This window comes from Sprattus sprattus (genome assembly GCF_963457725.1).
Source record: "Sprattus sprattus genome assembly, chromosome: 12".
In the NCBI taxonomy this organism is placed as follows: domain Eukaryota; kingdom Metazoa; phylum Chordata; class Actinopteri; order Clupeiformes; family Clupeidae; genus Sprattus; species Sprattus sprattus.
Window position 1 is genome coordinate 20286611 of NC_137910.1, and position 13742 is coordinate 20300352.

A 13742-nucleotide genomic window follows, 5' to 3' on the forward strand; every position below is an offset into this window, starting at 1 on the left:
TGATCTCCAGGTTGTAGGTGAGAAGGGGGAAGCGAGGGGGACTCTGGTTGTTGGGGGGCAGCACCTCGATGTACACAGTAGTGATGGAGCTCCTGGAGATGCAGCAGTGGGAAAAGGAGGGGAGAGAGAGGGCCGTTATAGCCAGCAAAGAGAATCAATAGCTGGGCAGGGGGGTATGGACGAATGAGGGAATGGATCTTCAAATAGAGGCAGGGGCAAATGGCTGGATGGATGGATGGATGGGAGGGAAAACTACAGATTAACAAATTAATGGATATTGACAAACAAAGACAGATGGAGACATTAGCAGATGAGAAAGAAAGACAGCCAGGCATACATAACGAGAGTCATGCAGGGACATAAACAAACATTTACGGCAGCCAACGTGAACACATAAACACAGGCAGACAGCAGGATAGCAGCTGTAACAGACATCCAGACTGGTGTATGAGATATGACAAAGCTGACTGCATGGAGGAAGTACAGTCTGAACAAACAGGAGGGTTGGTGGGAGAGAGGAGATAAATATGCATGCCTTCTCTCGGCTTCGTGGGCGTTGTCGGCCGCCCTGACCGTCAGAGCGTAGGAGCGGCCCACCATCAGCGTCACCCCTGGCGCTATGGTGATGCGGCCCGTGCGGTTATTGATGATAAAGTCCCCCTGGTCGCCGGCCAAGATGGAGTATGACACCACACCATTCAATCCTTCATCAGCATCAAGAGCAGTCAGCTGTGACGGAGAGAGAGAGAGAGGGAGAAAGAGAAAGAGAGAGAGAGAGAGAGAGAGACAGAGAGAGGGAAAGACAGAGGTGAGTGAATTCACTCGCATGCTATCCTCTACCAGTATCCTTTCATCAAACTTCTCTACATTTTGCACAAAATAAGCTGTTATAACACTCTTCAGACAGACTGGTATCTTGTGTTATTATAATGTCTCCCTTCAAACTGTAGGGGTAACCTCATATATTGGCACTCTGATATGTATCTTTCATCCATATAGCTATTATTATTCCCGACTGGCTGCAATTATTAATAAAACTGTGTAGGCTGTCTTTGGCACATGGCATTTGGAGCCACACAAGTCAACCTGCTCCGAATGTTCTCTCACAGTGCACCTCCAGACTGGCATATTGCACAAAGACAGCATCTTCAGCATACCTATACCATTTCACACCAGGCGCTTAAACAGCAGAACTCTATTCTGGCCTTGACGTCATTAAGTCTTTGCCTGGACTGCGGCGCTGGCTGCAGTATAATGACATTCTGCAGCGCTTTAATCCCTCAGATCCCCAAACGTGGTCGACGCGAGATAAGAGCGCGTCACCGAGCGAAAACAAAACAGTGCCGCTGAAGTAGCCCGCTGCACAAACCCCATTACCCCTCAATGGCAGATAATCCAGCAGGAGAGAAAAGCTGCAAACAAGAATCACTGCACTCGTTGCTCTTCTGTGGAGAGGCCCAGAGAGTACCTTCAGGCTAATCAATTAAATGACCCTCTCTCCTCCTCTCTTCTCTTCTTTTCTCCTCCATCACTTGCTATCTCTCTCTCTCTCTCTCTCTGTCTCTCTCTCTCTCTCGTTCCCTTTATCTTTTCGCCCTGGTCAATCCATCCTCGTCGCTCCAGTGTTCTGAGGGCAGGGGCAGGCACAGCAGCTCAGGAGGCAGCACCCTCCATCACAGGTTGCCTGCCCCTGGGTGAGAGTCTGCCGAGTCTCGGGAGTGCCACTTTGCCCCCTGGGGTCATGGGGAGGGGGAAGGGAGGGGTCAAGTGTGAGTAGCTTATCAAACATGCAGTTAAGAGGCTGGGCCGACCCAGTGCAGACCCCTTCACCCCATTTCTGAAGGAGAGTGCTAGGCCCTGATTCTACAGAGATTAAACATGACCTTTCTGGATGCGTTTCTCTTTGGCTTGGCTAACAGAGGATCAGAGAGATGTGAAAAGAAGGAAGGAGAAACATAGAGAGAGAGAGAGGGGGAGAGAGGGAGGAGTAGGGAGTAGAGGGATGCTCTCAACCACAAGCAATCTGAGGTGGTTCCAAAGTCAACACTGTGATGTGAGGCGAATAGCGATAGGGAGACTCACAGACAGCAGAGGGAGGCAAGAGAGAAGAAGAAGAAGAAATAAACAGCTTGAAAGAGAGAGACAGAGAGAAAGCCAGAGACAGAGAAAAGAGGCACCCTGCTGAGAACAAAAAAAACTCTCCCAAACAATGCAAAAGCCAGCACAGTAACCACAACCACAATTACCACAGAGAGGCATCAAACCTGCAGAAAACTAGAAGGAACTGCCGCACTCAATCTCGGCAGAATCCACAACAGTGGCAGAGGGGTAATTTGTTGCTTCTGAGTTGCCTCTCATCACATAAAATAGGAGCCTGGAGATGCAGTAATGGCTACCGCTGGCTGTGAGGTAAAGCCTGCCAGGTCATAACTGTAGCTGTGATGATGGGCTTTTTCGCTGAGTTTGGAGAGTTTTGCTCCTCCTTTCTTTCATTATCTTTTTTTTGGCGGATGCCAGGGTGCTCAGAGGGGTCGTTCCTCTCGCCGTGGGAGAGCGGCGGCTCGTCTCGATCACCACCAAGGCGTGAGAAACGCGTCTCCACGCTTGCGTTCACCACTGATGCTGAGGCATCGGGAACTTCTGGAGCACACTTTTGTGACTCATCGTTTTCTCCTGTCTGTTCGAGGCGGCGGTGGTGATATAAACTGTCATCCCTCCTGCCTCTCTCTCTCTCTCTCTCTCCCTTTATTCTCCCATCTCTCACTCACACTCCCTCCCTCTCATGCAGTCTCACAAGCTCAGACCCTCTTGGGCAGATTCGGATATCGCTCTTGTTCCGGGAGAGGGAATTGTTTGCCAAGTCAGGATTGTTTCTGTGACTGAGTAGATTACGGCTGTGTACAATGGAAGCTGCTCAACCAAAAATTGATTGGTTTAGTTTATAGAATAGAGGAGAGCCACCTGACTCTAAGCCTACACTGTGCTGTGTAGACTGTGCGTCTGGATGAAGTCAGCCCCATAAAGGGGTTGTGGGCACCAAGATGAGCCGCCATGACAGGAATACCTCACATTCTGCTGCGGGACAAAAATGGTTGTGTTGCGCTCTCACACACACACACACACACACACACACACACACACACACACACACACACACACACACACACACACACACACAGACACACACACAAAGTCACACATGCACACACACAGAAACACGCACAAATGCACGCACACACGAACACACATATTAAAACAGTTCTATAAAGCATAATGCATCCGCTTGCATTCATGACACTATGTTGGACATCAACTTGCACATTAAACACACTGAGACACACACACACAAACACACACACACAAACACACACACACACAGACACACACACACACACACACACACACACACACACACGGTAGTAAATATATCAGGTTAGTAGCACATGCAGAGTTAAAAAAAAACTTTGACTGACCTGAAGTACAGTCTCACCATACTGCATATCAGTGAACACCTCCACACTGTAGGACACTTGGGAGAAGGTGGGTGTGTTGTCATTGGCATCAATGACCAGGATGTTGACGGTCACAGGCATGCTCTGCTGAACCCCATCAGATGCCATCAGCTGTGGAAACCCCGCAGAGAACACAGGTTATTACATATTACTAATGCCTTATTACAATAATATTACCTATGCATTACTACACACACAAACATTAATGTTTTTTTTTTTCACTGTCCACAGTGAGGTCATTCACAATTGATAGTCATTTCATGTTTAAAACATTTTCGACATAAACCCATATGCAAACAACTCCACTAAAGGGATACTAGGGATACTAAAAAAGGGATACTAAAAAAAAAGATCATACTGCTATCGAATGCAGAGGATCCAGTGTAGTTCATCTATTCTGCCCACACAAACCCCGTGCAGCTCTGTCTCAGCAGCTTAGTGTCCCTAGTGCTTCTCTGGGACACAGCGTGGCTCCTGGGTGGATATGACTATAGGCTCAGTGTTAAAGAGATTCCCACTGGACATTTCCATAAGCACACTCCCTCATGGAGCACGGCAGAGCATCAAAGCTCCTCCGTTAGCCCCTGCGCTGGAACAGAGCGAGAGGAGAGGAGAGGAGAGGAGAGGAGAGGAGAGGAGAGGAGAGGAGAGGAGAGGAGAGGAGAGCACGTGCCCTACATTCACAATGTCGGACTAAAGAGTGGAGAGCAATGGAGAGAGAAGGAAAAGAATACAGAAAGAGAGACGGACAGATAGATAGATAGATAGATAGATAGATAGATAGATAGATAGATAGATAGATAGATAGATAGATAGATAGATAGATAGATAGATAGATAGATAGATAGATAGATAGACACTGACATCACTTCGACCATCTCCCCAATGGCAAATCCTAAGCCCAAGCCTTGTGTGAAAGGCTTCTCATCCTCACATGTGTGAGTGCCACCACTCTGCCATGTGCTCCTGATCACCACACAAACACAAAGGTAATTTCTGGACTAATATAACAAGGCCAGTCATCACCCTCGTTCCTCCCCATAGGAAGGAACATTGTAGCCCACCTTCAAAGAGCATTTCAAAAACGTTCTCCTCTCCTCTCACAACTCTAAATGAGAAAGCACTACAAGCTGTGGGCGAGAGGAGAGCAGCAACTCAAAGGGAAAACAAACGAAAAACACTATATATTAAAGAAAGAAGTCAATTCAATCTTCTTTTCTCTGTCTCGAAATGATCTGTTTGTTTTTGTCTTTGTGGTTAAATAACTGGTGAGCAAGAAGAAGTAACAAAAAGAGGTGGAAAACAGAACAAAACAACACAAAAAGGAAGGAGGGGGTGCAGGCGGGGAAAAAAGAGATGGAAAGAAACTGCCAACTTGCTTTTCAGAAGATTGGAATTGAATTGTTCTCACTGATCTGATTGATCTCACTGGGGGGGAAAAAATGGGGTTAAAAAAAATCCTTAAAGATATAGAGGGAACTTCTCTCTCTCTCTGTTTGTCTCTCTCTCTCTCAGTAAGAAGGGGGTTATTTAGTGAAATGCACCACATGACAGAGAGAGAGAGACAGACAGAGACAGAGATTAATTATAATACACAGCCCTCAGTGCCAATCATTAAGAGAACTCTCTCGGGACATCACAATGTAGACAATGATACGGTTTCCGTCCCCCCCCCCCCCCCCCCCTGAAAACAAACTTGATAATGAATACAACACAGAGTGTGATGAGGGTGAAGGGAGGGGGGTAGAGGAGTGAGGGGAGGAATGGAGGGAGGGAGGGAGGGGGGGAAGAGAGAAACAAACATGCCTACTGGGACTGCCATCAAGCGTAGCTCAAACAATGCGAAGGCAATGGCTGCCTCCTGCTGTGCTCATACAGAACACCACTTAATCAAACTCTATTGTTCACATTCTACCCACGTCTTTAATAATCATAGCTATATTCACTGGCCAATCCATTCCTGTCGAATGAATAGTCTCCGGTATGGACCATTTATAAAACACTAAAATACTGAATCTCACTGGAACAAAAAGCTTCTTGTTAAAACACAGACTAGCCTTGTGAGGTAACAGATGCAGGGTCAGTGCTGGGTTAACTCAGTGTGGAGAGCCCATATCCCAGCCAACAGGGAATATTTACAGTTTAAGAATCTAATGGGGAACGCTAAGAAAATATTTAGGCCTAATAAACTGAAAGATGGACACTTTGGACATTGGTAATAATGTTCTTCTTACGTTGGAGAGACATGCCAAAAACTGGAAGCTGTTGACTGGCAATTCACTAGCCTGACGATGTCATACTCATAATTCTAGTCAGAATATGGGGCGTGTTTCAACCGATCAGGAAAAAAAATGCCTCTTCGCTCAATTGGATATACCTAGAACCAATCAGAGCAACCTAGTATGACCATCTGATACATTAAACTTTTACCGGATCCCGTAGGAAGGACGGCAAAAACACCTTTTCGATCGCCAAATGAGTTGTTGGTGTTTCTCTGTTCCTCTTACGAAATGAATGCGCTGTCAATGTCTTCTAAAACAGACATGAATCTCCAAATTTCAACTTTCCAGCGGCAGCCATATTTGTTGAAAAGAATTCAACCCAAGTGTTAGTGACGTAGTTGATTATGTTACTGCTGATCATCTGTCCATCATCGTATAAAGCCCGCCCTGACAATTTGATTGGCTGTCGTGTTTTTGGTCGGGCATAATTTCTCCCCAACGGAGCGATGCCAGACCGAACTTCCAGACCTCAAATATTGTGGCCGGGGCTAAATTCGGTCCTGTATCCAGCAGGGCTTTGAACCAGAATTTTTTCCCAATTGGTTCGTTCCGAACAGAAACAGTATTTTAACGTTTCCGGTTTTCGTTTCAACCCTAAAATTGACGTTCCTGAACCGGTTAGAACAAAAACAAAAAGTTCCTGAACCGGTTAATAGCGTTCCATGTCAGCTGCGGGACATACAAATAAGTAGGCTGATCATTAGGACTTTAAAATAATCATATGTCTCTATCCTGTCATTAAACATTAAAAATCACTATTGGCTACATTATGTAAGCGGCATAACTGTAATTCTGACATTCTGACAGTATTATACATGAGTTAAGACAAGGAAAATGTATGCTATGTTGTTTATTGGGCAAACAAAACATAACAGCATTTGGCCAAACCTCCTCAGGGCCCAATCAGTGCATTTTTGTCAATAGAGACAATACAAATATTACAAAACTACAATGGTATCTACATATATCCCTCAATGTTGCATTTGGATTTGTTAGTCGCGGGGTCAAATGAATAATGCTGCCGCATAGGATTCTCATCTGAACAAAAAAGCCTACGTTTTAAATAAAGACTAGGGTAAGTTATGCTGGGCAATAGCCAGGTAGTCTACTGCCAATGCAAACAGTCCAACTTAGCTACAATTTCATTAACTTGACCCTGCAGATTTTTACAACAATGCATTGGAAATTCGTAGACTGATAGAATTCCTATTTAAAAACAAACATGTGTGAGATACTTGGTACAATATTTACCTCTTCTTAAGATCGAGTTTGAGAGACTGGTGGATACAGCTTGTGCATAGAATTGATCCGATAGGGCTACTAGCTGGTGGCGCGTGGCAAGGTTCTCTATCTAAGTGAACGATCACCAATCATATTGCATTTAGGAATCTAACGTTATTAACCGGTTACCATTATTTTAGGTAAACGATTCTGATCTGGAACATCATTTTTTTTTAAGTTTCTGGTTTCGTTTCTGTTCCTAGCAAAACATCAAAAGTTTCTGGTTTTCGTTTTTGTTCCGTGAACCGGTTCAAAGCCTTGGTATCCAGGCTAGCAATTCACATGAGCAGTTAATGAATGTCACCATGCATGAGAAATTAAACTGTCTGGAGAAATTAAACATTGCTTTGACAGTATGTTTTCTTTAGGATTTCATGCTGAAATACTGATATGCGTGCTGAAGCTCCCAGGGAGCCCAGTGGAAATAATGTGAAAGATACTTTCATTGTCGTAAAAAGTCAGGGGAATCCTCTAAGGAGGCAGTATCAAATACAAGCAAAACGCTGCAAACCTTTCTCCTTTCTCACTGTGTGTGTGTGTGTGTGTGTGTGTGTGTGTGTGTGTGAGGGGGGGGGGGGTGTTAGTTCTTCTCAACTTGTTTCTAGTGCCCTTCTGAGGCTGTATCCACCAAAGTACGATTAATTGAGTGGCGGTAATGTCCCTTCCAGACCATTTAACTGAATGCCGAGTGCATACAAGAGGCTTGTCCTCATAGTGCTGTAACAGTAGGGCTGTAATGGTACACAAATTCACAGTTTGGACATCACAACAAATGCATCAGGCTAGGTTTCTTTTCATTATTTTTCAACAGACAGTAGTGAAGACTGTACTGTGTTCGACCTGACTGGATCCTCCAATCTCTGACGTAGCACGCCATTCAGTCTCCGTAGGCGATAGTCGCAGGGAGGCACTCTCCTCTGTGCTCCCACTCCAGCACCACATGGTAGACCAATCGACTACAGGCACTGAGTCAGGTGCTACGTCAGTGACCGGAGGATCAGTAAAACACTGACTGTACAAACAAACTGATTGTCATTTTCTACAGTTTCTTGACAGTCGTTGGGGTAAAAAACAGACCCAGGTGAACCTCTGAAGGGATCCTTACAGACTGTCAGACCCTTATAATAATTAATGAGCCTCTCAGTGGCTATAACAAGTGGATTACGTTGACATGCGTGCTTGCTCCATTGGATTTCATTGCATAGTTGTTGGACTCAAAAAGAGTTAAAATATAGGGCCCAGGAGTTTCTCGAAGTTTCCATTGACGTTAAATATTGTTCCGCATTAAGTTCATCAATCTTCACACATAGACTACCACATATTCTCCATAGAACTGTAACGTCCATACTGTACATACCGTTATACACCCCTATCAGACACACATGCTGATCAAAACATTCACCTCTCTTGCTAAAAGTTGCTCTCGATACTAACGCTAAATAAAATAAATGTAGAAATATATGCAAAAGCATTCAACGTATATGCATAAAGAATATATATGTACATTTATTGTATATTCTATATGTTGGAGTGTCTGAATTGCATCTGTGCACATGTGCACGATAACAAAGAAGAATCAGCTATTATTATTTCTGCCATGCATGTGTAGGCCACTGTGTCTATACGCATACTTAACAATAATATGGGAAGAGCTAAGCTAGTTGCCTATGTTTACAGAACCAATGTGCATTCTCAACTGCTTCTGTCTGTAGGGGAAGAGAGGGACACTGTACCATGAAGGTGTAGGTCATCTGCTTCTCCCGGTCCACAGGTTTGAGTAGGGTGATGTAGCGTGTGATCCCCACAGGAGTGATGGTGAAGATGGAGGTGAAATCGCCAAGCGTTATCAGGACCTGCGGGTCTTTTGTCTGAAACGCAGAAACACGCACGCACACACGCACGCACGCACACCCACACACACACACACACACACACACACACACACACACACACACACACACACACACACACACACACACACACACACATACAGGCATACAGACACACACACACACACACAGGCATACAGACACATGCACACGCACAATGAATTTCAGTAAACTCAGAAATACATACAGTGTGTGTGAGGGGCTGTTCTGTTTTTTGGTTTTTTATTATTTCTGGAAGTAAGTGCTCAAATGTTCTCAATGCGAGAAAAGGCTTTTGTTTAGTTTCGGCAAACACATGCTAGTGCTAATCTGGAACTGTATACTTTGATGTTCTCCAAAACATCTACAAATCTGGAGTTTCTGGCTGGTCAGCAATCTGTTTGTGTGTGTGTGTGGATCCTCGTCCAATCAACCGTGAGAACATAACAAAAATGACTTGTCAGCACAGCCGCTTCAGTTGGCTTCATTAGAGTGAGTCGTGTTTGTCAATAAACTGAATTTGTTTACTAAACATCCACATTAGCTACAGTATTGATTTATTTAGATCAACCCATGCTTTGATGGCTTCATCAACACAGGATAGGGGGGTTAATGATTCAAGAAAGTGGAGATGTCGGCGTGTGTGCACAGGCCAGCATGTGTGTATATATTACTCACAACTGGATACTTTAGTGCTGAAACTAATCACTCGAAGATTAGAGTAACTACACCACACCAAATGCAAAGAAGAGAGAACATCACAACACACTGAAAGGTAGAGTATTCATTTCATTATACCCCTGAAATCGCACACAATTCATTTCCCCTTGAACAGTTTAACGAGCTAAAATTGGGGGTTCCAGAAAGAAAGCAAGGAAACAAGAAACAAAGAAAGAAAGGAAGAAAGAAAGAACACTCAGGCACACAGCACTCTCGGTGGCGCTCTCTGATACCTACAGGAGTATCACCAGGTTCCAGCTGTGTGTGGGGGGGGGGGGGGGGGGTGGGATATAAAGCACATTGGATCTTTGAAACAAAATGACAACACTTACGACAACATAGTCAATGGAATAAGCAGATGCTTATATGTCAAGATGATCACCCAAAAATACCTCAGGGAATGGAATCCAACTTATCCCCAAATATATGGCTGGCTTGGCCTCTCTCTGCCACTGAATGAAGATCAGCTCTATTTTTTTTAGAAGAGGCCACTTCACAATATCTGATACACCCTGCCAGCATGACAATTACGGAATACACTTTCCCTGACTTGTTTCTTTCCGGTTCTGTTCTTCAAATGGAGTGTGGGCATTGCAGATGAAAAATGTATAATTTTCCATTGGAAATCTTAGCTGTTCAATGGAATATGTGTTTTCGAAACACAATACTCCTCTGTCTTCAAATGACATTGTTCCACATCTAGAAATGCTGGTGTGAAGTTTGCCAGGGCACTCAACGGTACCAGCTAAATGTCATCTCTGTACCATACCCAATGTCTGTCAACATGATGCCCTTTATGCTGGACAAAAGCACTTGCGTGGCAATTTAGAGTACTGATTATGCTAAATAATCCAATTTAGAGTACTGAGTATGATTAATAAACCAATTTAGAGAACTGGGTATGCTTAAAATCTAATTTAGAGTACTGTGTATGCTTAATAATCTAATTTGGAGCACTGGGTATTTTTAATTGGCTTCACGCTGGGAATGAACACAATGACTGGTGAGGCTAGCATAAAATGACCAGGTTGATAAGAGCACATCTAGACCACGAAAATGTCTCCCGGTGAAGCCAGTATGTGGTCAACTTAACAGCCAACGAGACTTTGATAGAACTTTACAACAAGACAAGACAATGACTGAGCGGAAATGAAATATCACAATGAAAACACAGCCATCTGATAAAGACTTGTTCTAGTTACTCGTGGTGTAACGCGTGGTATCTGTCAAACATCTTACTGTCAGAAAAGCCAGCTGAACAGGAACAAAAGAGTGGTCCCATAGCTAGACATTCTTCCTGTAAGTCGTGATTAAAGCTTGTCAGCTGAAATGCTAAGTGTGCTCGAAATTCCTAATTCTTCCTCAGACTATTTAATTAAATTGTCAGTCCACCTCCCCCTTTTCATACATTCTGACTCAACTCTTATAAGTGAGGGGTGCTATTTCAGACACGTCATAACCAACCAATGCCAATCAGTACATCCACAACCCAGGCGTCTCGTACCTCTTCAATGTCGTTATCGAGGGCAATGATGCCCAGCGGGGCCGTGAGGTTGGCACTGATGGAGATGGTGGTTCCCACGGGCGAGGCTTCGCTGACGTAGCCCTGGTAGGTGGCCTGCAGGAAGTACGGTGCCTGGTTGTTCTCGTCTAGCACTTCGATGATCAGGTCGGCAAACGCTGGCAGAGGGTGGCCGTTGTCTTGTTCTGCCTTTAGGTGAACAAACAAACAAAGAACAGCACATTTACACACAACAGAGAAACACAGAGAGAGTCTCTGTGCAGTTCAACAAAGCGTCCATCAACGGAGCTGTTCTGAAAGCGGTAATGAAGAGAGCGTGTGCCTGGGGGTGAAGTCACAGGAGATGACTACAGGGCACAAACAAATGCATCCACACATACCAATGTTCATCACCACGCAGAGAAATAACATGCATTATTCTACAGATTATGCAGTCATATGTAAACAAGATAATGAAGCCAAATCACAACAGACGCCTCTGCTCATGATAACCCGGTGAATAGTCATCCCACAGGAGTTAAAGCGTGAGCTTTGTACGCTGGAAAGATGCATATGATTCCGGGGAATTAAACTGGATCTATCTGCCTGGTTGACTGACTGTGGGGCTGGCCGGGTTTGTGGTCTTGAGAGTCAATTGATTCTGCATCCAGTACATAACACCACATCAGAGGACCCATCATTGAGCAAGCTCTCCCTCTCGAGCCTGTTAGCCCTTTCAACAATAACACAATGCTGCCAAATGCTCCACTGAGGGGGCTTTCTTTATTAAGGTGGTGGGGAGTGATATCAAGGCCTCAAGGCTCTTAAAAGGAACACAGTCTTCAATTACACAATTCAGAGCCTGTGCCAGATTAAATTATGTCTAAACAACACACTACAGTCATTTCTGCTCCACTTCAAATATAGACACACAGAGGAATACACACACACACACACACACACACACACACACACACATACACTTATACACACACACACGCACGCACGCACATGCACACACACGCACACACACACATATACACACAGGCACCTACACTTGTGTCCTTAAATCTGTGTTTTCTCTTTCTTTACATACAATGAATGTAGTACAGAACTAAAGCTCATACGTAGCACTTTGCACACGTATAATGAGTCACATTCACATGTCACAGGAAGTCACTTCGACACAGCTCGCATAAATCACAATAATTTTCTCACTTGTCTCAATACCAGGTCCACTTTTTCAAAACACTTCAAAACACACAATATCAATAGATTATGCGACCTAAACTGTAGATACTTTTGCATTGCTTTGATAAAAAATGCATTTACTGTAATGACCACTTCCAAAGTTCATGGATACCTGCCTCAGTTCACCACCACCAAAACTCTGTGCAACTACAGCATTTTTTTTGCAATAATTTGAATCCTATGTTCAAAACAGTTAACTTTCAGTTCAAAAGCAGATACAATTTGAATCACTCTAAATGGAAATATGCTGTATTTTGACGGACAAATTAAACTATACTTTTGAAATGAGACCGATTATTTAGATTTTTGTGGAATAAATTCTGCTCTGTGCTTTGTTTTGCTTGTTAGCAGCCTTGTTGCCAATTATACAAAAGTGGTAATACGGCATTTGCATTGAAATGTGCATGTATGAATATAAACGTACTAACTGAAGAAATGTTCCTACTATTACTGCTGTGCTGTATATGTAAGTCTCTCAATGAGACAATGTGACCCATAAATCACACATGGTAAATTCAGAAGAGTTAGAAGAGTATTGTGATAGGCAAAACAACAGATCAAAACATTTGTTCTTGATGTCATGACAACTGCTTGCCTTGAAATATTTGTGGGATATGGGGGATTTTAGGGTTGAACAAGATGTGCTTAAGATTCAAGGCAAGGAAGAATGTTGCGGTACTGTGCATGTGAAGTTCATAAAAATTGAACCAAGGACCAGCATTAGGACTGCAGGACACATCTGATGGTAGACCCATGTGTTGTTGTTTCACTTACTGTACTGGGAATGAAATGTGTCAGCACACTTTTCTTTGTACAATAGTAAACCATCGAATAATTTGCAAAGAGCTGTATTGAAGCATATAGAATTTTATATTTTGCTTTATATGTTTTGTATTACAATATGTACTATTGTATGTAGTACTGAGGTGTCATATGTTGTCTATGCAAAAATAGAGTACAGCAACACATAACATGCATTTTGTAATGCTTGAAGTAGTTCTTGTTTTTTGAGTTAATTGTACATTGAGTGATAAAGTAGTTTAATGGACAAGGGGCATTAATTAATTAATTTAATGGGCATTACTATAGTTATGGCAGCGCAAGTCAATTTTGGGTGAAGTATGAAGTGTTTTGGTGGTTGAAGTGCATTTTGCACTGTAGGTTAATTGATGTGCTCAGATGTGTGTTTGTAAAGCACACTGAAATGTTTTGAAAAGGTGTACATGGTACTGAGACAATGATTTAAATGATTGAAAATGATTGTAAAAAACTGTAAGCTCACACTAACCGGCTTCAGATTGAGCCTGACCTTAACACACCATTGTCA

General features: G+C 43.5%; 1 protein-coding gene across 1 annotated transcript in view; it reads right to left on the reverse strand.

The window, feature by feature from the left end:
• The window catches only part of LOC308373013 (protocadherin-15-like), a gene marked incomplete at both ends in the record, with an annotated part of 150871 nt that overhangs the window by 86319 nt on the left and 50810 nt on the right, over positions 1-13742 (reverse strand). Inside the window, 6 exons of the mRNA XM_080848405.1 lie at positions 1-92; positions 536-729; positions 3474-3623; positions 8809-8943; positions 9901-9921; positions 11168-11374. The exon at positions 1-92 is cut by the window's left edge and continues 41 nt beyond it. Of these exons, the coding sequence (XP_080704531.1) occupies positions 1-92; positions 536-729; positions 3474-3623; positions 8809-8943; positions 9901-9921; positions 11168-11374 (799 nt within the window). The remainder of the gene's footprint in view (positions 93-535; positions 730-3473; positions 3624-8808; positions 8944-9900; positions 9922-11167; positions 11375-13742) is intronic.